At 31.4% G+C, this 24,765-nt stretch overlaps 2 protein-coding genes across 2 annotated transcripts; one reads left to right on the top strand and one right to left on the bottom strand.

Moving 5' to 3' along the window:
• Nucleotides 1-981: 981 nt before the first annotated feature.
• On the bottom strand, nt 982-1,584 carry LOC137811522 (oleosin-B3-like protein). The gene has a single exon (XM_068613312.2). It carries the CDS (start codon nt 1,553-1,555, stop codon nt 1,205-1,207), a length of 351 nt encoding a protein of 116 aa, XP_068469413.1. The 5' UTR covers nt 1,556-1,584; the 3' UTR covers nt 982-1,204.
• Nucleotides 1,585-11,329: 9,745 nt separating this feature from the next.
• On the top strand, nt 11,330-24,764 carry LOC137811515 (uncharacterized). Its single transcript, XM_068613301.1, has 15 exons — nt 11,330-11,698; nt 12,008-12,361; nt 14,561-14,638; nt 14,876-14,931; nt 15,173-15,292; nt 15,412-15,482; nt 18,098-18,191; nt 18,347-18,550; nt 18,886-19,137; nt 22,531-22,639; nt 22,812-22,879; nt 23,714-23,783; nt 23,888-23,962; nt 24,039-24,130; nt 24,412-24,764. The coding sequence occupies exons 2-15, from the start codon at nt 12,065-12,067 to the stop codon at nt 24,485-24,487; spliced, it is 1,662 nt and encodes a 553-aa protein (XP_068469402.1). The 5' UTR covers nt 11,330-11,698; nt 12,008-12,064; the 3' UTR covers nt 24,488-24,764.
• The last annotated feature ends 1 nt before the right edge of the window (nt 24,765 follows it).

The following is a 24,765-nucleotide window of genomic DNA, read 5'->3' as shown; positions in this document are numbered from 1 at the left end:
GTAAATGCATTTCTTATTTTTGGTTTCATGTCCAGACTTGTGGTTATTGTGGTGTTTGCTTGTGTATTACCAATGGTATACATGAACAAGAATAAATGTTGTATTGTATTTTAATAAATTTATAAAAAATCTTTAACATATTACAGCGGTTGTTTGTTCCAACTGGTGTTATATGTCCTTTTTGGAGCACATATTTTTAAATTACTTTACTTAAATTTTGGTACATATTACATTGATTTTTGCAACCGATGTAATATGTAATGACAATTTACATCGTTGAGATTTATATTCGTAATGGAACCGGTGTAATATATTTCCTAAAATCGATGTAATATGAATTTTCCACACTTTATCACACTAATTGGTCTATATGAGACACTCTCAGGTTGAGCTGCATAATTATTTAAAGAAAGCTAACTCAAAGTCTATAACAAAAGAGAGAAATTGGACAATATCAGTCTTTAAAGACAAGTTTTGGGGAGTATTAATACCAAACTCAAAGTTGATGATGCACTGTGGTACCTATCTCATTCCTAAGTCTATATATATTAAATCTAATGTTTTGGGTATGTCATCGGGTTACATTTCCCTGTAATTTATAGGTTATATTATATAATCATATATGATATCATATTTGAGAGGAAGTGAATTGTTCTTAAGTTTGGGTTTTTTTTACATGATTTCTTTTTGTGGATCATCATGTTAGTTTTTTTTGTGTGTATATGAGAAGAGAAAAGGGATATGTGTATGGATTAGGAACAAAAGAGAACTCATGGCTAGTGGTGTGTCGGTCTAGTTTGATACTACCTTAAATGTCTAATTTATTTTATTCACTTTTTTATAAAAAGGGAAAGAAATTATTATAGTTAGTAAATTTAAATATAAATAAATTTAACTAATTTTATCTTATTTAATAGTATATATCACTTTTAAAATAATTCTCATCTAATTATAACTTGATCTTAATTACAAAATCCTAAATTTTCCAGAATCTACTGGACAAGAAAATCTTAAATGATTCAACGTTAATATACAAAAGGGAACAGATACATAGAAAGAGAAGAGTGTCTTGGAGGAACATGTTTGTGGAACTAAGAAAAGGTCTTCTTCTACAAACACCAAACTGTATCATATTTATTCAATCTTACATCATACAAGAACAACACGAAACTGAGAAACTAAAGACCTTCATCTTCTTCTACCACTACTTTTTGAAGAAGCCTCCAGCCAAGTTTGCAAGACCACCCAAACCACCACTTTCTTCAGGTTTGGAGTCTGCAGGCTGAGAAGGTGCAGCAGCCTTGTCCTGGTACTGGTGCAGATAATCGGCAGCTTTGTCCACGTACTGCCCTACGCCCTTCTGATCATCCAGTTTCCCATATTTTCCCGCCGCGTCAAGAAGGTCCCCCGCCGCGTCCGCCACCTTCGTCTTGTCCACCTTGTCACTTTCGTTCCGCAGAGTAGACTGCGCCGCGTTCGCCACCAGCTTCGCGCTGGCCAGAAGGTCGCTGCTGGAGGGCTCGATCACTTTGTTCTGGGTTTCGTCCGAAGCCATTGTGTTGTTGCTTCTTCTGTAGAAGCTGTTGGTGGGTTTTTATAGTGAGTGGGGAAGATTCTGTGAAAGAAATATCTCTAAAATTTGTGGTTCAAGAGATGTGGGTCCGCCTTATCTGATCTCAGGCATTAAGGCTTGTCGTGTGGTACTGTTTTCTCTCAGTGTCGGCAAACCTGTTCGTGTTCCATTATTTTGTTGTTGTTAAAGAGAAATTAAATTACATATAAATGAAGAATTTGAATGGAAGTATATAAGAATATCGTAAAAATTCAAAATTGAAGAAAATAAAGATAATAGGTGGATTGTGGGAGTTTAAATCCCTTGGAAAGTTACATATTTGTTTTTTTTACCACATGGACTTTTTTTTTTTAGTTTTTACCAAAAATAGAGCTACTTTTAAAAAAACTATAAATTTGAGTAAATATAAAAATAGTAAGTTATAATTAAAAATAATAGTAAGTTATGTAATATTTGAAATTAATTTAGTAAATATTTTTTTATGGAGGATTATTTGTTATTGGTTAATTTAGGTTGTTATTTGAGGCATAAATACATAGGTAAAGAAAATAAAGAAATTACTAATCAAAGTTGAGATTGAATTTTATTATCAAACTTGTTTGTACGAACAATTGCTTCAATTGTGATATTCGGTTCTACAATATGAACATTTTTTTGGCTTATTTAGAATTGAATCATCAATTTCGTTACGGATACGTTGAGTGCTAGGTCTTCCTCATTGATGTTAATGCATCATGGAGTCAGGTAACAAATTTTGGTCCTGTGTAAATATATCAATAATCCTGATTTCGAAGTGGATTAAATTAGATCTCATTAGTCTTGAAAATATTGTGGAGACTCTATAGTGAGACCACAAAAGTTGTTAACTGTAAATGACAAAATGAACAAATAACAATTATGTGTCGACAAGATAGACGTATAACTTGAAACTTCCCATAACCACATTACCATTCATTTAATTTAATTGTGTATGTCGTCAGGTAGCGTTGAAGTTTGGTAGTCAACATGTCTTCCACGTCAAAGATTGAATTTTCCCAATCATATCTTTGCACATGACACATAATGTGCTTCATTCTTTCGTAGCAGAACAACTACATCTTCTGGAAATTGATGTTTGACTTTCTGCATGCATTATATTTTCGTCGCTCGTTCAACAAACCAATTCTCATTTCTCTATTTATTTCTAAATGCAAGAACAATTTTCTTCATCTTTTTTATTAATCAAATAACCAAATTAATATATTACATTTCCGTCAATCATTTTTTTATTAGCAAAAATAATATATATAATGGAGGTATTTTAGAATACCTCAACCTGTACACATGGAACAAAACACCTCCACACCTAACACGCGATTTGAACACTAGGCTTCAAAAGTGTAGCATCTACATTCACACCCTAAAAACAAAAAAGACAATTGCACCTCATATACCTTAAAGGTCCGTCAAACATAATTCATAAACGATTATCCAATTTTTTGTCGCTTAAAATTAACACGGTTAAGAAATTATTTATCAAATTAATTTTAAATATTACATAACTTTTTAATTTATTTCAACATAATTAAATAATTAATAATATATATATATATATATTTTTTTTTTTAAAAAGTCAAACAAAGAAAATTTTTAGCATGAACGACGATTTCAACCTGATGACAGAAATCGTACCAATTAACACTATTTATCCAAATTTATAATTTTTTTAAAAAAAATCCTATTTTAGTAAAAAAAAAAAACCATGGTGGTACAAAAGCCTACATATTTAACCAAATCTTTTCATATGTTATAAAAATAATTTTATATCGTTTGTGTTTAATTTTCGTTAATATAATTTACATAATGAAAAAAATGATGGTGAAAGTAGTAATCATTGACTTTATACGGGAAAGTATATTAAAAAAAATTAGATAACAAATATAGTAGTAATTAGCAATGCTTTTGTTAATAGGATGATGTGGATTGAAATATGTTGATGATATTTATATTTGATAGTGCTGTTGGTTGATATCTTTGAAGATTTGCAGTGTGAGTGGAAACCATTGTTTCCTTAATCATTAAATCCTAATTAGTGCACGCTATGATCATATCTTTACGTTTTTAGCTAATCTTTAAAATAGATAAAAATAAAATAAATTATACATGTAGAAACTTCCACGTCAACTAAGAATGATTATGAATGAGACAGTTATTTTAAAAATAGGTTTTATGATGTTGACTTGGATATAAATATATAAATATATTCTTACACTTGATATTTGATATCAACAATTTTTATATAAAGTTAAAAATCTCATATTAACTTAAAGGAAAATTATAATATTATATTAAAAACAAGTATCGACTTAACAGGTCTATTATGAGGTTAAAATTCAGATCTAATTATGTTTTGGAATAAAACTGTATTTTTTCTTTTTATAAACAGTATAATTTTATTTTGAAATGTTATTTTTCTAAAATAAAATAAACAAATACTACTTTTTAAAAAAATTATTTTGAATTAAAGTGACTTTTAAAATATGACTTAGTCATTATTATTTTAAAACATGAATGAAAAGAAAATAAAGCTTTTTTAACCAATACTAATTTATTTGAGGGAAAAATATCTATTTCTATCTTATTATACATTTGTTTAAATAAAAACAATATATATATATATATATATATATCTTTGTAAAAAATGTAATAAATCGTCATTTTGTCAGTTTGCTTTTGCTTAACTTGGGTAAAGTATTATTTTATTTATAGATGTTCTTATATATAACTTATTTCCTCTTGCTGTAAAGTTGATGAATTAGATGGTTACTATATTTTTATTATATTGAGAATATAATACTTATTTATATTGAAAATCGATTTCTATTACTAATCAGTTAAATTTTTGTTAACTATTTAATTTGATATTCCCTAGATATAAAAACTTATAAATATAATTTTATTATTTAGAGAATTTCATCTAATTACTTAAATATGTTATATTTCTAATTTTGAAATAATTTTAAAGTTGGATGATTTTCCCTAGGTGGATATTTTTTAATCTTTCTACCTCCAACATCTCCTATAAGAGAAATATTTATGTGAAAGGGTGGATATTTAAAAGGATTTGCAAAACTGATTTTGAAGTAAGATTTTTCAAATAGATTAAGGGTCTGTTAGGCTTGGAAAGGAGATTTGTAAGGATTTGACGTAATGGAAGTGTGAGAACGTGAGGTTGTTTGGATTAAGGGATATTAGCGTGGATGTGTGATGATAATTTATTTAGATTTGTGAGGGATGAGATGGTTGAGAGAATTTTTTTTTTAAATGTGTAAAATGTAAGTTTACAAATTTACCCTTATGTTTTAAAATATTTGAATAATGAAATATGATATATTTTTGTTTTAGATTTCATTTTCAATTAAAAAATAAAATGATAATATTCATAATTGTAATAATTTTTAGATGGAAAATAATGAATATATGTAAAAATTAAAAATTGTTACATAGAAATAAATTCTTGAAATATTCATAATTTTACAAAATAAAATATAAAACAATTTTTCATTAAATTTAAATAATAGTAATAATTTGATAATAATTTATGAAAATAATAATAATAATATACATTTTTTATTATATAACTATATTTTTTATATTATAATTTCATTTTATTATTATGTAATGTTTATTAATTTTATTTATATTCTTTTAATATTTTGAAAATTATTTTATTTTTATTATATTATATTATATAGTGAAATATATTGTGTATATATAATAAGATTAATAATAATAATAATTAAAATTATTATTAATAATTAAAATTAATTATTATTAATTAAGAATCATTCTCCCTTCTACATATAGGGCATGGAAATTGATTTCACCACAGTGGAGAATCTGACTTCACAATAACTCCCTTGAGAATTGATTTTGCAAATAAATAATTACACACAACAGAATCAATTCTCCTTTCATTTTGTTCTAAAAATTATGAAAAATCGATTTCTCCATTCAACAATAATATAAATTGATTCTCCTTTCATTATAACAACTGTGAAAATCATTTCTCCCTTCACTGTTATGCTTACAAAATCGTTTTTTCTCAACAACAAAGTAAATTTATTTCACTCACCGGTATATTGCTTTTCCTATGCTTTCTTCTTCCTCCTATTCAACCTTTTCAACAAATCTAAGAACCTCTCACATGCACACACACTTTAAGAAATAAAAGTATTACAGTAACTTTGAATGGGTGAACATGTATGTAACATTCCTAATTTTTACCCATATATAATAAAATAAAAGTAAAATAAGCAATATGTAATTAACATATGAATATGTACAACTATCTCAAAAAGATATCTCTTTTCATAGGAATTTTAATATATACACCAAAAGTTTTCAAAACAAAACAAAACATTAAAATGAAAGTTATCTCATCCTCTAGTTATTCACTGAGAAGCTCTATTACCTGCAACCTCATATGCTCTCGTGTAAAACACAATCATCACAGATAAAGAACAAACCCAAACAAATAACAGGATAAGCTAGTTATATAAATATTTCTTATAATTTCAATTTTAAATTAATAAACATAATTAATCAAATCTCATACAATTTCTCAAACCATCAAGTGTATTAAAATTCATAAATTCATCTTTCACATATGTCACACTTGACTCTATTTCTGGCATACTCGTGCGTTGACTTAGACTCAGATATATACATTTGTCATACTATCATCTCTCCTAGTATGACGAGGTTAACTCATATAACAGGTCAAGGTCAAGTTAGTTATCTTTCAAACAACTTACTCATTCATATGAACCTAATTCTCCTCTCACCACCTGAATAACTTCATCTATATGATTCAATTATCCAGGAGAGTCAGGATATATCCTTCTAAAGGAATCCTTAGTCATTGCACATCCTAAACAATCTTAACACGGTATTTTATTTCCTGAAAATACTATGTTTTGATTAAAATTCATATTCCACGTCTCACAATATCCAAAATCACACAATTAAATCATATCAAAGCTTATAATTTCATTTAGCTCATAATTTTATAAAAATACACATTACATTGATAGTTCTAATTCAGCATCATACAAACACTCTCATTGAGTAAATTAGTTATTATGTTAATCTATACACACACACACACACACACACACATATATATATATATATATATATATGATTTCTAAACCAAAATCATTTAAAATCAAATAACCAATTCTCATTAAACATTTCATTTGAATTAATTCAACAAACTATTTAAATACATTCAATAACTCATTCAATTCCAAACTCATATACATTCTACAACATCTATTATATCTACACTTTCACATTTCAATCTCAAACAAATCCCAATGTACTAAAAAACAAAAAATCCTACAAGAAAATTTGAGACTGGTGACCACGTCACTCTCACATCTAGATCTTCTAGTCTAGGGTTCTATTGGCAATTTTAACTAACTTCCCTTACCTAAACTTAAGTAGATGCTTCCTAAGAGTTCCAAACTACCAAAAGCTCAAGGGTAGCCTAACCTGCACCACAAAGTCCTGATAAAAAATCTAACTTTACCACTAAGATCCTGATCTAACACATTCTACTTCTGAAGATAAAAGCATCACATGCAAGCTTAAACTAAGACAAACATAACTAGATCAAAACTAACTCAAAGGAAAAGGAGCCAAGAATGAACTTACTTTATTTGAGATTTTGATTGAACAATCTTGTAGAGTTCATTACAAGAGTCTCCGATCGTCAAACTGATAGACGAGGAGGACAAAATCTTAGAGAGAAGGGAGAGGAAATGAAAAAAGGAACAAAAATGAACTTACTCTATCAAAGATTTTGATCGGCCAGTCTTGTAGTCTTCGCTGCCAGGAGTCTAATGACATACTCCGATTGTCAAACTGATGAGCGAGGAGGTCAAAATCAAATTGATGAGCGAGGAGGTAAGAATCTTAGAGAGAAGGCAAAGGAAAAGAAAATGGAATTTTTAGAGGGATGATGATTCTTTTAAAATGAAACTTTTATAACTGAATTTATATTTATATGCTCTTTTAAATTTAATAATAAAATATCCATGTATCGTTTTAATTATACTACTTATATCCTAAAATTATTTGTCTCTGTCCTTACAATGTACACACCCTCTCATCCGCGTTCACCCTCGCATATGAGGGAAGAAAGAAAAAAATAACGTACTCTCTCATCCATCCGCACTCTCCTTCATATTAGTTGATCCAAACATCCAAGTTATCCGCTCACACATTCTTTTCAAAGCGAATCTTAAAGGAAAATTTCTCAAATAAGTAGAGTGATACAATGTAACAAGATCAGAAGATTGATATATTAGCTCTAATGAAATAATTCATTTAATATAATTTTATTATATTATATTTTTGTGAGTTGTATCATTTAAATTTTATTTAAATCACTCAAATAGAATAAATTAAATACTAAGTTTATAAGTTTCAAATCTAATAAAGCTTATCCAACTCTAATTAATCTCACAATATAATAAATATATAATAAAAATATTATATAATTTTATTATACAAACATTATTTATGTATATGTTATAAATATTGTTGTTACTTTAAAATTATTAAAAAATAGGTATAATTACCTTATTCGTTCCTACATTTTGGGACAATATTCAATTTAATATAATGGTTTTTAAAAAAAATCAATTTGGTCACTATATTTTTAAAATATATCCAAAATGGTAATTTCTGTTAAGTTGCACCAAACGACGTCAACTGGTGCTTATGTGGCAGAGAGAAGTGAGATTGGGTTTAATGTGTGGTCTGAGGTGTCAACTGACGTGGATGGTTATATTAGTTTAGTGAAAAATAAATATTTATCTAAATGAATTTTGGGTTAGGGTTTCTGGAATTTGAATTGGGGGTTTAAGGTTTCTGGTTTATTCGTTTTAGTGACGTTTGACTTTCCCGATTTTGAGCTCAAATGCTGAAAATGGGACTCAAAAGGATGTTCTTTAAAACATCACTATCGCCATCTTTAAACCATATGCACTCGATTCCTCCTCCAAGAGCATCGTTCAATCTCAATTCCTAATGAAACTCGCCATGAAGAGGCTCCAGGCCGAATTCTATCGGATTTTAAGCGAAAACAGGGACAATATCGATCTTGAATTTGTCACTTCCACCGATTGACGGAGCAACAATGTCTTTGAAGACGACAATAATTTATCCGAGGAGGAGTTCCGTTTCTCCAGTGGCTCGGTATCCACTGTCATGATGGCCGATTTGAAAGTCATTATCTGCCTCCAACCCCTAATTCAAATTCCAAAAACTCTGACCCCCAATTCATTTTTCACTAAACTAATTTAATCCACGTGACTTGACACCTCAAATCTCACACTAAACCCAATCTCACCTCTCTCTGCCACATAAGCACCAATTGATGCCGTTTGGTGCAACTTAATAGAAAGAACCATTTTGGATAATTTTAAAAAATATAGGATGTTAAATTGATTTTTTTTTAAAACCACTATATTAAATTGAATATTGTCAAAAAATGTAGGAAAAATAAGGTAAATACCTAAAAAATATTATTACTTGTCTTCTTAATAAATATATATTTTTAAAATTGTTAAACAAATATATTAAATTTCAATATATCAAAACCGTTTACATCATATCATAGTATAAGTCTTCATGCATGTGTAAATTAATTTAGCATCTTCATGCATGTATGGTCGTAAATTTTGTTAAAAGTCTCTTTAGTAAAAATACTTACCTAATTATCATTAGTTACTAAATTATATTAATTATTTTCATTCAACTTCTACACATACATTTTATTTTTTATCAAATAATTTATAAATTCTTCATGCAAAAAACATTAAAATATAACATTAAAGTATTAATCATGCATTACAAATTTCTAATGTATTTTATAATGCATGTCTCACAGTATGTTCTGATATACTCAATATTTATGTTAAAATAACCTTGCACACTTTTTATCGCCTCAACCACAATCCTATGAGTGCAATTTTGATGCAAAAAAATCAATAATTTTTTTAATATTAAACTAATATATTTGCCGATAATGCATTATATTAATATTATAATATCTCAAACTATTGGCAATATAATTAGCTCCAAGAAAAATGTGACCTCTTGAGTTTTATTTTCTTTCAACCATAAAAAGAAAGGAGAAATACAATTTATCCAAACTAAAATTTTCAAAAAAAATTGATATTAAAATTTTGATTATACTCACTGAAAGGTTAAATTTCTTACTAGAGATAATGTGAGTAATAGAGTTTAAAGAAGTATTTATAAAGGTGAGAATTATAATTTGACTTACTAAAACCCTTATATACTATATTTATAATATATACAACTCTACTTATAAACTGTAACTCAAAACCTAACATAATTATATAGTTCATCCTATTCTCACCCTCTTTTTAAATCCACTAGTATTATACATAATTAATTAGTGAAATAAACATATAATTAAATTTTACAATTATAGTAAATTACAAATACAAATAAATACACACAAAAACTACCAAAGTAAACTCATAATTTATAAAAAAAAGAGGACAGATACTTAAAAAGAAGAGTTGTGTAGAATTTTAAATAATTAAATGTCAATATAATTTCAGAAAATACCATAAATTGAAATATCAGTGTAATCTACTCTAAATTTTGATTTCAGTAACATGTAAAGATATAAATATGAAAAATATTATTATAACGAGTAAAAAACTTTGGTCCCCATAGATAAACTGTTTAGATAATTCACCATATAGTCACTCTATATTTAAATATTAATAATCTAATTTATGTCGTTCCTCCATCGAAATTAACTAATTCTGGTCAAAGCGCATTTAAATTTAAATTTCCGTTAGTTCATTAATGATTAGAACAAACTACTCCATCAAGATACCTACATATAGTGTCAGTCTTTACTTTTTAAAAAAAGTGTTTTTGAATAAAATAAAAATTATATATTTTACACGTTTGTTTTATTTTTTTATTTTCAAAATAAATAATTTTAGAATTAAATTTTATCCACTTCTCAAATAAGTGTTTTTTTTTTAAATTTAAAAAAGTTAGCCAATAATTTAAGAGCCATTTTCTATTTATTTAAATTCGTCTGCCATAACTTAACCTTTTTAATATTATACGTTGTCCACTTTTAAAAATATTATCACTTAAATTTATTTTTAATTCACATGCAATTTAAAATCTTGTTATGATAAATTAAATTGAAAATATTTTTTAATTTTAAAATTAATTAAGTTATAATATTATCATAATTTTAACTAATACCAATTTAAATTGAAGTATAAAAACTTTAATTTTAACAGACTGTATCAATAAAAGCCGTGTTTTAATTTAAATAGTTTCCTTCTAAAATTACTAGTTCTTTATTTTCGTGTTTAATATAATAAAGTGTTTATTATTATCATTATTAAATCATAAATGGTAGTTTTATATTTCTGAAAATTTTCATAAACATAACATAAATGTTTTACATATAAATTGTTTGGATATGGAATAAACTATATTACGGGAAAATTATCTATATATTAAGAGCAAATAGTTTTTGAGGTTTCTGATTATATTAATCCTTATTTTTAACTATGATTAATGTATAATAATGAAACGATTGGAAAACAATTATTTATTAAACATGAACTGTTTATTTAATATTTTTATTATTTCTTTATTTATTTTTTTCATTCTTATTCTCTTTAGATTGCTGAGACAGGAACTGTTGTTATTTTCTGAAATTTGAAAACGAAAGAAAGAAAAACTCAGCAGAAAGAAAAGGAGGATGAATAACTGAAATATTATTAATCCTCCTTCTTCTCTCTGACTGAGTATTTTCACAAATTTAACTGAATTCATTCTCAGTTTTGCGTCAGCTTCACCTAGATCTCAATTACCGAGACGCAAAGTGTCACAAACAGACAAATCAAACATTACTTCTTACTTTTATTTTCCTTTTGCATTTGTAAACCCACCACCAATCATAATCCTTGGATTTCTCATTTGTCCCGAACAAATTTAAGTTTCGGGGGACTCTTTTTTGGCACTCCATAATCCCAGCTGCAGATTCTCCTCGTCAATTTCACGGTTCACTTTCTTCTCTCTCCTTAAATTCCAAATTAGGGTTCTGATTATAACTAATTTTCGTTTCTGTGGTACTTTACAATTCGGGTAATCTGCGAGGTGATGATTCAAGATTTGGTTAGGCTTTAAAATTTAACCTGGAATATTTTTTGTGGTTTAATGTTTGGAATGAAACTTCTGGTTGGTGATTGTGTTGCTAATACAATCTCTTGATCATATTTCTGGTTATTAGTATCAGTAGTTGTAGTTTATATCAGATAAGGTTATTCATGACAGCTGAATTTTGAATGTCTGCCTTGTTGATTTATGTAGCTTAGTGATTGTGAAAGCTCAACAGAGGGATTGGTGCTGTAGACCGTAGTCCCTGAAATGTATATGCCTGTGGCTACCTCTGCCACACCGCGGGGTGGATTGCCTACTGACAGTGGGGACTCTGTTGTCGCATTAGATCAAGTTCCGCGATGGAATGAAGCTGATCAGTCAACTTCATTTTCTAGTTCACATTTTCCTGATCCTCTAGCATTGCCCTTGGGAGCAGACAGCGGTGATGGCAGTGAGTCGGTGTCAAAATTTCCTGTTGACCGTGAAGTCAATTCAAAGATATATTTGTGGAGGGGGAATCCCTGGAATCTTGAAGTGGATGCGGTGGTGAATTCAACAAATGAGGTGAGACTATATGGCTTTGTTAGTATTGTTGTGTTGTTCAAGGTTTCCTTCATTTGTATAACTTTTGTAAGTTGGTGTTTTCTATTTTGTCACTGTGATATATGGAACCTCGTTATAGAACTCACTCATTTTCTTGGAATTGTGAAGTCTGGATATAAGAATTTTCTTATATAATTATAAAATTTTCCTACTTGCTGAAAGTTATCACTCAAACTGTTGAGAGAAATTAAAACTCTGTATTTTAGTTATTATAACTGTGCAATCAGTATAACTGTTCTAGTTAGTGCAATAACTACAAGAATTTTATTATAAAATTGTGTCGTTTACATCACAAAATTCTCCTTCTTTCATATTTTAGCTTTTCAAAAGTTTTTTTAAATAATTTAATTTTTCCATCTCTTATTCTTTTCTCCTTTCCCCTTCAATTTTCCCCCACCCATAAATTACGTAAGCACATCACCAAAAACATTCCCGCTTAAATTCTCTCACGCTAGCAAAGTTCCCACCACCTACAAATACCCTCAACCGAATCACAATTCCCCCATCGAACCAATATCCCCCATACACACTTCAGCCTCGTCTCCCTTTCAGTGCTAACAGACAACCAGTCAAGATGGATAAGTCGCTGGAAGCACATACATGGGAATCATAGAAAGGTCTTACATCTAAACGGACAGGTCAATGATTTAATTTATGATAGAACACTGTGGCATCTTTTGGTTTGTCTGATCCTATCTAGTGGGAAAAGACTTCGATTGTTGTTGCATAATATCTTGGTATTGAGCCACTTACTTTCTGTTGTAATTTAAAAGTCTGTGTTGAAATTCTGACATATTTTTAAGGTTTTAAAATAAAAAAACACTGTAGGTCAGCTAAGATTATATCGCTGATAAAATCAAATTGAACACTTGTAATTTTGTCTGTATAAATTTATTCAGATATTAGGCAATAAAAAATCATGATGATTTTTGACAAATGTCCAATTTTTTTCTTTTTCTCAGACCACTTATGTGTAAAGCCAGGGTTGTTAGAAACAGTAGAAGAGTTATAAAAATGAGAGGTTAGAAGGGAACCAATTAGTTTTGGAGTTGTAACTGATTTGGGGGAGAGGCCTGGATCTCAAAAGTCCTGGATAGTGCATTTATTTCTCTCTTTGGGCACCTTTTATTCCGAGGAGCAATATACATTCTTTCGGATTTCGTTCTGTAATTCTTTCATGTTTTCATTATTCATTTTTTTACTAGTTGTACAGAGTCTTTTCCACAGTCTTGTAGTTTTGAATATTTTATCCTGCCTCTCAGAATGTACCTACATATGATAATAATTCTTCATCCTGCTCTTCCCAAAGAACATCCTTCCTGATAACTAAATAAAAAGAAGTATTGATTGCATTTTGTGTTCTCAAGGCGTGAAAGGAATCTACTATATATTTAATGTTTTCTTTTATCTGGTATCAGAAATAAAAGAGTTATTAGGATTAGGAGAGTATATCAGTATTCATAATTTAATGATACTGTTAAGCAAGTTAGAAGCAGTGTTGTCAAATAGTGGGCACTGGGGTGCTATAACATGATCGTGTAGTGGGTTTTGGAGAAACACATTTGTGATGCTGTCACGTTGTGAACTCCACGAATGGGTACTGAGTCAGGGGTTTCCAGTGAAGGTGAATCCAGCAAATGGATGGCGGAGAGAAGGTCGCAATAAGGGTTCCGTGGTTTAGGAACAAGAGAAGCTAGTGAGCTGTGGATTTGGTTCAGGTCGTATTTGGAGTTATGGGTTTGAGCTTGCATGTTGTTTTAAAATTCACATGCATATATGTTCACGTGAGTTGCTAAGCTATAAGTCAAATTGTCATGTGCCTTTTATTTTATCATTGGCCTGCAATTTTGAACTATAGAAACACCCAATAGGCCTGCAGATGCCTCTTATTTTCCCCACTTTAGTCTTTTTATTATCCACATTCCATTCCTTGCTTCTGAACAAGATTACAGAGTCACATTTAATTTTTTAAATATTTAATTGTTATGTCTATATATTACATTTCAGCGCCGAGCAGCTACGGCTATTTGCCTGTGACACTAGATTTTCACCTTTTTGTGATTTTTTGCAATCCACTTTTGACAACACTGGTTAGAAGTTAGAACTGAACACTGATAAATGAAATGGAGCTACTGATATCTTATTTCTTGTCATAAACAGAATATGGATGAAGCACACAGCAGCCCTGGATTGCATGATGCAGCTGGACCTGTTCTTGCAGAAGAATGTGCGACTTTGGTATATTTATTTACCAAAAATATATAATGTGCTCTATGTTGAAGTTGAATGTTATGTGACCTAGGGACTTGAATTACACATTTATTTACTATTATGTTTTTAGTTGTCTTTTTACATTTTTGTGGTTTAATATTTCTTAAACTTGTAAGAAGCAGCTCTAGAATATTGTCATCATTGGAAGAAGCTTTCATTAATGATGCTTGGGAATATCAACTAATACATCTGTATTGTGTACAGGGTGGATGCCGAACAGGGATGGCTAAAGTTACCAAGGCATATGACCTTCCTGCCAGGTTTGTATGACCCCAAGCCCATATTTTTTGCTTGTTCAAGGTGTCTTTTCATCTTGATTTGGATCTTAGATATACTGTTTGGTAAAATCTGAGAACTGTTAATCATGTCCTACTCCAGAAATTATGTTGATGCATTCTACTTTATACCCCCTTGTTTCTGACCCAACTTTATTTGTAATCTCTTGTCTAAAATTTGTATTATTTGTATAGCATGTTTTATTCTTTGATAAATTACCTGCAGGAAAATTATCCACACTGTTGGCCCAAAGTATGCTATTAAGTACCATAATGCTGCAGAGAATGCTTTAAGTCATTGCTATCGTTCTTGCTTGGAGCTTCTGGTTGAAAATGGACTTCGAAGGTTCCCCCTCCCTCAAATGTTATATTGTTTATTTTTGTACAACATTTATTGTTTTCATGATGTCATGTTATTCAAAATTCTACGACTTACTTTCTTTTTTTTGGCTTGTATTTATGTAGCATTGCTATGGGTTGTATTTATACGGAGGCAAAGAACTATCCCCGAGAACCAGCTGCACATGTAGCTATAAGTGAGATTTTATGTGGACAGGATTTTACTTTTCCAATTTATTTCTTTTGATGTTGTGTGCTAATGCTTGATTTATTAGGAAACCTCATGGGAAGTTGGGAGCGGAATTACTTTTGGGTATTATTATTACATGATCATTGTTGTTTCATTTCATGCATACTTAAAATAGATGAAGCACTGCTAAGAATCTTGTAATCATGTAATATATTGTGTAATGGGAAATATTGTAATTGGGGGCATCGTATACTTTTGTTGGCATTATCCACTGTATTTATGGCTCTAGTTATAAGTAAGAACCTTTACTGTGTAGTTAAGACATGCAAATTCATTCACACACCCTCGTTTTTCTTTCTCTCAAGCCACAAATGCCAAAAAACAGGAAATAAGTTGCTAAATTGATAGTAAGGGAAATTAAAAATTGGTGGAAGGGAGGGGGGAGATAGAATGCCAAAGTATGTGCTCTCTTCAAGTTGTCTATCAATTCCTTGCTGTTTGCAGAATTTGGTATTCTAATTTATCTTTTCATCGGTGTTTATTAGGAAACCTCATGGGAAGTTGGGAGCGGAATTACTTTTGGGTATTATTATTACATGATCATTGTTGTTTCATTTCATGCATACTTAAAATAGATGAAGCACTGCCAAGAATCTTGTAATCATGTAATATATTGTGTAATGGGAAATATTGTAATTGGGGGCATCGTATACTTTTGTTGGCATTATCCACTGTATTTATGGCTCTAGTTATAAGTAAGAACCTTTACTGTGTAGTTAAGACATGCAAATTCATTCACACACCCTCGTTTTTCTTTCTCTCAAGCCACAAATGCCAAAAAACAGGAAATAAGTTGCTAAATTGATAGTAAGGGAAATTAAAAATTGGTGGAAGGGAGGGGGGAGATAGAATGCCAAAGTATGTGCTCTCTTCAAGTTGTCTATCAATTCCTTGCTGTTTGCAGAATTTGGTATTCTAATTTATCTTTTCATCGGTGTTTATTAGGAAACCTCATGGGAAGTTGGGAGCGGAATTACTTTTGGGTATTATTATTACATGATCATTGTTGTTTCATTTCATGCATACTTAAAATAGATGAAGCACTGCTAAGAATCTTGTAATCATGTAATATATTGTGTAATGGGAAATATTGTAATTGGGGGCATCGTATACTTTTGTTGGCATTATCCACTGTATTTATGGCTCTAGTTATAAGTAAGAACCTTTACTGTGTAGTTAAGACATGCAAATTCATTCACACACCCTCGTTTTTCTTTCTCTCAAGCCACAAATGCCAAAAAACAGGAAATAAGTTGCTAAATTGATAGTAAGGGAAATTAAAAATTGGTGGAAGGGAGGGGGGAGATAGAATGCCAAAGTATGTGCTCTCTTCAAGTTGTCTATCAATTCCTTGCTGTTTGCAGAATTTGGTATTCTAATTTATCTTTTCATCGGTGTTTATTAGGAAACCTCATGGGAAGTTGGGAGCGGAATTACTTTTGGGTATTATTATTACATGATCATTGTTGTTTCATTTCATGCATACTTAAAATAGATGAAGCACTGCCAAGAATCTTGTAATCATGTAATATATTGTGTAATGGGAAATATTGTAATTGGGGGCATCGTATACTTTTGTTGGCATTATCCACTGTATTTATGGCTCTAGTTATAAGTAAGAACCTTTACTGTGTAGTTAAGACATGCAAATTCATTCACACACCCTCGTTTTTCTTTCTCTCAAGCCACAAATGCCAAAAAACAGGAAATAAGTTGCTAAATTGATAGTAAGGGAAATTAAAAATTGGTGGAAGGGAGGGGGGAGATAGAATGCCAAAGTATGTGCTCTCTTCAAGTTGTCTATCAATTCCTTGCTGTTTGCAGAATTTGGTATTCTAATTTATCTTTTCATCGGTGTTTATTAGGAAACCTCATGGGAAGTTGGGAGCGGAATTACTTTTGGGTATTATTATTACATGATCATTGTTGTTTCATTTCATGCATACTTAAAATAGATGAAGCACTGCTAAGAATCTTGTAATCATGTAATATATTGTGTAATGGGAAATATTGTAATTGGGGGCATCGTATACTTTTGTTGGCATTATCCACTGTATTTATGGCTCTAGTTATAAGTAAGAACCTTTACTGTGTAGTTAAGACATGCAAATTCATTCACACACCCTCGTTTTTCTTTCTCTCAAGCCACAAATGCCAAAAAACAGGAAATAAGTTGCTAAATTGATAGTAAGGGAAATTAAAAATTGGTGGAAGGGAGGGGGGAGATAGAATGCCAAAGTATGTGCTCTCTTCAAGTTGTCTATCAATTCCTTGCTGTTTGCAGAATTTGGTATTCTAATTTATCTTTTCATCGGTGTTTAATTATGGGGTAACAGTTGCAGCATGAGTAGGAAAACAGAGTCCATGCTCGGTGCATCATTTCTTTCTTTTCAATTAATCATAATTATACCTTAATGTGTAATTTCCTATGGTGTCAGGTTATTTTACCATATCCCCGCTGAATGCATCTAGTATAGAGTATGATTCTGTGTCATGTTAACAATTGTTTGCAAATGCTTGAAGGATGATATATTAATCTTTAGGCTAATGTCTTTCATTCAGGAACTGTGCGACGATTTCTTGTGAAGCAGAAAAACAATGTAACAGCTGTTGTCTTTTGCACCGTGAGCACAACTGATACTGAAATATATAAAAGGTATTTTATGCGTTTGTTTTTGTTTTGATGTTTATACATGCAATCTTTTTTAGAAAATTGCACTTACAATAGTTAGATAAGTTTGGTTTGAGTTTCTTTTCAGCCAGCCTTTATAGACTTTATTAATTATTTATACTTTTGTATTATTCATGAAGGTTGCTTCCACTGTACTTTCCTCGTGATAAACATGAGGAGCAGGTTGCTTTAACTAAACTTCCGGCTGACGTTGGGGATGAAAATGGTGAAACAATCATCGCCGAGCGTAAAATCAGAATAAAGCCTTTGCCCAAAAGGAGTGTTTCTAGACCACCTGAATTTGCAATTGATCTTCCTGTTAGTGATGTTGGCTTGGTTAGCAGGTCAGTAATATTTTTCACATTTTATAGTTTTTTTAATACTTAAATATTTTGTTTGATTATGAAAAAAAATAAAAATACTAGAATGAGCATCATCAATCCAACTATATGCAATATTGATTTATTGAAGCAGAAAATATAGTTAATATTTTCTGTTCAACTGTTCAAGTCTTCTATGTTTCACCATATTTTTTAACATCTCTGATATATTTAAATTTGTTTGATTGTACATAATTGTAATTGCTTGTGAGTTTTCAATGTATTTGATTAAATAGAACACAATCCATTTTCTAATCTAACATCTGGTAGAATTTTCTTGATTTATGTGGCTTTAATAGGAATTCGTCATATTTAGATTCATTTCTGGATCCTGCCTTCATGTCCATGATTAAAGACCCTGATCTAAGGCGTATGGAGCAGTGGGAGAAAACTGCTGAAGCACAAAAGGGCTGGAATTGTGCTAAATTGCTAGGATATGGCAACCTTGGTGGACCTACTTTGTCTGCCGCTGAAGAATATTCTCTACACTCTAGATACTTGTCTAAAGCAAATTCTTTAAATCTTTCTGAAATTGCAGAAATGAAAATTGTGTAAGTATCCATCTATTACATCATCTATTTTGCATGCATGCTGAGAGTTATAATATTATTTGTGGTGCTTTTTGTTTGGATGACTGATTCATTCTTACGGACAATGTTTTGGTAGATTAATTTAACTTCAAGGTTATAAAATTTCTTTTATCCTTTTTGGCTCCTTCATCAAACAACTAATTGCAATGCTGATAGACCAAAAGTAACTTGAGTCAGGAAAAAGGGAGTAATTGGGACAAGATGGTAACCTGGAGAATAGTAGGGCAATAAAGGAATAACTAACAAGGAAAGATTTGGTTGGGGGAGAACATGATGTGTAATAACACAATGGGCAGATGGCAGTCTTTTTGTTGGGAGGTGTATTCTAGCATTTTGGAAAGATGGAAAAGGAATAGAGGAGGGGAGGGATTTGGAAGAAGGGGAGAATTTTGGGGCAAGGATGTTAGGAAGGTTCCTACTAGAGGACTGCTAACTGCAGACATGGGCTGCTTGTAAAGGGCTGCATATTTAGTAGTCTCGATTCATTAATACTTTCCTTTTGTTTCTGATTCCAATGTTGTTTGGTTCATATCAGCTGTAAAGGTTTTTCAATATTATTATTCCCAGTGTTTGTTAATCCCTATCAAATGTATTAATATATAATAGTCAGAATGTTCTGTAATGATAGCAAGTCTTTTGAAGAGGAGAAAAGAAAAGAAAAATGTTGCTGGATAAAGATTTTCAAGAAGATTTAAAGCAATTGTGTAATGATATCATAGATTTCTCTATTTATAAGGAATAATGATGATGCAATAATTTTATCTTTAATAATCCCCCTCATTCACCTAGTTTGTTACAAATACAATCTATTTGAAATCCCTTGAGCGATTTTATGAAAATATCTGTCAATTGGTCATTGGAGCTAACAAAGTTGGTGGTGATTTTCCTGAACACTTTATATAACAACATTACAATCTATCTTTGTTTTTAGTTCACTCATAGAAGACTCGATATGATGCAATGTGAAGGGCAACTTGATTGTCACAAATAAGTTTCATGCCATGAATATCTCCAAATTGTAATTGTTGGGGAAGTTCTTAAGCCCATGTAATTTCACATGTAGTTGTTGCCATGACATGGTATTTAGCTTTGAAAATGGATCTAGCAACTGTACTTTGCTTCTTGCTTTTCTCAATGAGAACAAAATCCCCTTGAGAAGAACACAATAGCCAAAAGTAGATCTCCTATCTAATGGTGATCATACCCAATCAAAGTCAATGTAATAAACAATCGTGGCATTGCCTACGTCTTTCTTTTGGAAGGACTAGGGGTGCAATCCCATCATGACCATAGCAAATCAGAGTAAGGTAAAGCTAAATTTACCAAACTAGGCATGAGGAGACTGTTTTAAGCCATGCAGAGAGTGTCAAAAGGCATACAAGGTGAGATTTGGAGGCTGCTCCATGTAAACCTCTTTGTACAACTCTCCATGTGAGAAAGTGTTATTAATGTTTAGTTAGTGAATATTGAAGAGCAAATGGGAAATGGTAGGCATTGCAAGAAATAGATACAGAAATATGCTTGGCAATAGGGAAAAGTTGTCCCCGTAGTTGTGGCTAAAAATATGAGTATAACCATTAATCACCTACCGAACTTTGAACCAATCAATGTTGGTGTTTGGTCCAACCTTCATAGCATTCAGTATCTCTGGGGTGTAAATGAGACGACTCTTAGGAGCCATTCACCTGTAAAGCAACCATTTCATCCAGCATCATCTGCCACCAACTGGGATTAGTTGTGGCTTCAGCTATAGAAATCCAAAGAGGAAGTAAAAGAGAAATAGAAAGTTACTAGTTAATGTTTTGGAGAAAACTCTATAATTAAGTGAAAAGGAGTACTATGACCCTCTAGATACAACAATTTTTTTTTTAGAAGTTGTACAAAAGTTAATAATCAACTTTGACGGCCCCCTCAAGCTTAAGGTTATAAATTGTATGCACCAAGCTTGAAACATAAATTGGATTTCGTTAAAATATCTGCAAATTAATAACTAGAGTTGATAAATTTGGTACAAGTATTTTTGGACAAAAACTTCTCTCAAACAAAATGAAATTTGATATCTATATGTTTAGTCTTTTCATTAAACACTGGATTGGAGGCAATGTGAAGGGTTACCTAACACAATACAACTTAAGAATGCGTATGACAACATTCTAGTAGTCAATGTGAGAGTCCTGCATGAATTGACTAACCACTCCATCTACCAAAGAAAGATCAAGTCTTGTGATTATAAGGTAAATGAGATTCTTCCAATCTCCTATATCTCTCAGCATCTATGAATTACTCAATGTTATCAATCATTAACTTTTGATTTGGGTCTTTAGGACTATCAATGGGCCTACATACAAATTAGGTTAGAGAGGTGGTGGAGACACATGCAATTGGTAGTGAAAACTAAGGCAATCCCCCACACTCATGTCCTACACCAAGAGTTTGTTTGATACATTGATCCTAGGCAAGATCAAAATTAATAACAAAAAAAATAAAAATTAAGTGAACAGGTGAGCTTACTTATGGGAATTAAATTCAATGAATAACCAGAAACAAACAAAACAAAATTTAAAGAAAGGTTAGTAAGTGGTGGGTTTGATTGGTGCCTCGAACTTTAATTTGAGAGTCATTTTAAAGAGTAATATGAAGTAGGGAATTAGAAAAAGATAATTGAGAGGAAAGAGATTGGTTACTACTCAAATAATTGAAGACATCAAAATCAAGTATCCAAGCTCTCAAGGAGGAGGACTGAGAAACCAAGGTTGCATGAGTACCAGATTGAGCTATAACAGTGACCATCAGGGCAAGATGTTGGGTTGCCCAAAACTGGAGGAAATAGTAATGTATGCATGTGGGGCAAGCTCAATGACTTGGGTAACATTAGTTGTCTTCTTTTGTTCCCTTACTTCGGTGCAACATTATGCTTCAGTATGACCAAAGCAGGTTCAATAATTGTAGTGAGGGCAACTCTTGTTGCTTGGTCCCTTGTCGCATCCTCTGTGATAAGATGACTATGAAACCAAGTTGGAGGTGCCCGCAAAAGGTAGGGGATGCCCAAAAACTTTGGAAAGTGGAGAGCCGCAATAGCTGTTAACAAATCATATCATGGGTAGGGACCATAGGGCCTGAATCTGCCTACACACAAGTCAAGGTCAGGTGGGACATAGGAAATTGGAACATTAATATGGTTCTACTTCCAACATGATTCAATAGTAATTGAAATCACAATGGAGTTGTGTTTGGAAATTCCTTACATTGTTACTCAGATATTCAATGTGAATGGTTCATCTATGTGCTCATATGAATCTTTCAAGGGTTTATTTGATATTTGTGATTCATGTCTGAGCTATATTTGTTTTTCAGCTATCGTGGAGGGGTAGACAGTGAGGGCCATCCTGTCATGGTTGTTGTAGGGGCCCACTTCTTACTCAGGTGTCTTGATCTGGAGCGGTTTGTGCTCCATGTGGTAAAGGTTAGTTTGGCTATACCTTGCCACTGGACATTTTTTTCCCGTGGCAAGCTTTATTTTGGCCATTGTAATTTTTTTGGCAATGCATACTTCTATTGAAGTCAAAACAGATTTATTTTCGTAAGTTCTAATCTCAATCTTTCTCCCCTTTGTTTTCCTTGGTGTTAAATTTCAGGAGTTTGAGCCTTTAATACAGAAGCCTTTTTCCGTTGTGTACTTCCACTCTGCTGCATCTTTGCAGATGTAAGTGTTTAATGTTTGAATTCTAGGATTTACTCATTGGTTTGTTATTTTTCTATGAAATATAGGTTTGCTATAAGCTAATCATTGATAAATGTTTTAGGAACGTTCAAGTGGAATGAACTAATTATACTTTCATTGCTAACTCAATTATTTTTTGAATTATGTGTTTTACTTTTCAAATTAATTGATATAGTTTTGTATACATAGTTTTTGTTAATTGGTAATCCACTCCTTTTATTCAACTATGAAAAAGGGAAAACTGAAAATTCAGCAGTCGAGATGTAGAAAATTTGTTTGAACGGTTTTGTTTTATCCATCTGCAATAGTAGTTTGGTTACCAAACTATTCACATTGTATTGGCAGTGCATATTTGCGGGAAACACCTGCTTGGCCATTGGCTTTGTCCGCATCATGAAGCCACTTAACCACTTGTAGTTTGTACCTTTGTTGTTAAATTTGAGCAACCCTTAGGTTTGATTCAATGTGACTTAAGTATATACTACTTTGTTGAGGATGTTATAGCTGTTAAAATGCATTGCTTGCTGAGGGAAGATATTCCTTTTTGAGTGATAGGCTTTTATGAAGCATCACTTAAGAGAGACAAAGGTGTTTTTTGATAAATTGTTTTAAAATGAATTGAGGTTGTGCTACTGGAGTGAAGCATACTTGACTTTAAGATAGTAAATTTTGAAGGTGGCTTAAACATAAGCTCGTTTCTTTGTGAATTGTAAAAGTGTCGTTATTGGTTGCTCCTGATTGCTGTGCAATACCCTTTCTTTTTGGTTTAGTTGGCAGTTGAGTTTTACTTTCCCCCCTCTGTTTTGATATAATTAGACAGCCAGACCTGGGTTGGATGAGAAGATTGCAACAAATACTTGGTCGGAAGCACCAGCGCAACCTGCATGTAAGCATGGTTTACTTTCTTCTCTCTTTTGTTTGATTTGGTTCTCTCACGAACTATTTATGCTGTCCTAGAAGTGCTCTGATTTCTTATTCTGATGTGTGTAGGCAATATATGTCCTTCACCCAACTTTCGGACTAAAAGCAGCTGTATTTGGGCTTGAGTTGTTTGTGGACAATGTGGTAAAGTAGTGGAACCTAAACATATTTTATGACCTTATGTGTGTGTATATTTGTGTTACTAAAATATAACTTTCAGGTTTGGAAGAAAGTGGTATATGTTGATCGACTTCTGCAGCTGTTCAGATATGTACCTCGTGAACAGTTAACCATCCCAGATTTTGTGTTCCAGTTGAGTTTTTAGTTTTGGCGTGGAGCATCTATACTCTTTCTTTCATATTGTTATTTTGTAAAATGTACCATTTTCAATATATGGCTTCTAAAAGTATTTAGAATTGAAGCATTCTAGCATGTTATGAATGATACCGTATGCTACCAAGTATATCCTCACAGGATTCTTTTTCCCTATTTGAGTTGCAATTTTTTTTCTTGATGTATATCTATTTCCTTGTAGTAAATGTAGTTTAGATCATAGGCTGGCACTAATTTGTTTCATACTTTTATTCATGTAGGCATGATTTGGAGGTAAATGGAGGGACGGGTCTCATTGTGGATCCCAGAACAAAGTATGTGTATAACAGACCGTGAGATTCATGTACTTCTCATTAGTGGATAAAGAAGTTTACTGCAGTTTCTTCATTATTTGTCTCGCCCTTATTGTCGTTGTTAACAGGAAGATGGCTTATATTAGTTTGAAATGTGTATGGAAGCATTCCTTTTATGTTCTGTACTTTTGGAAAGAGTACAAGTTCCCTTGTATGTATATGTAATTGATCGTGGAAGCTATTTGGTTGGATTTCTTGGATTATTTGTTCATTTCAAGGGAGATATATTGAATAAAATTAGGCTTTGGTTCCTCATTGCAT

This window comes from Phaseolus vulgaris, chromosome 2 (genome assembly GCF_051622355.1).
Source record: "Phaseolus vulgaris cultivar YP4 chromosome 2, ASM5162235v1, whole genome shotgun sequence".
NCBI classification, from domain to species: Eukaryota; Viridiplantae; Streptophyta; class Magnoliopsida; order Fabales; family Fabaceae; genus Phaseolus; species Phaseolus vulgaris.
Note: the sequence above shows the minus strand (reverse complement) of the source record. Positions and strands in the feature narration are given on the sequence as shown.

What these genes read in the sequence shown, in the direction of transcription:
- LOC137811522 (XM_068613312.2), bottom strand. Translation starts at nt 1,555, where the DNA reads ATGGCTTCGGACGAAACCCAGAACAAAGTGATCGAGCCCTCCAGCAGC.
- LOC137811515 (XM_068613301.1), top strand. Translation starts at nt 12,065, where the DNA reads ATGTATATGCCTGTGGCTACCTCTGCCACACCGCGGGGTGGATTGCCT. An exon ending in TGGTGAATTCAACAAATGAG is followed by an intron (nt 12,362 to 14,560) that starts GTGAGACTATAT and finishes TGTCATAAACAG; the next exon opens with AATATGGATGAAGCACACAG. An exon ending in ATCCCAGATTTTGTGTTCCA is followed by an intron (nt 24,131 to 24,411) that starts GTTGAGTTTTTA and finishes TTATTCATGTAG; the next exon opens with GCATGATTTGGAGGTAAATG.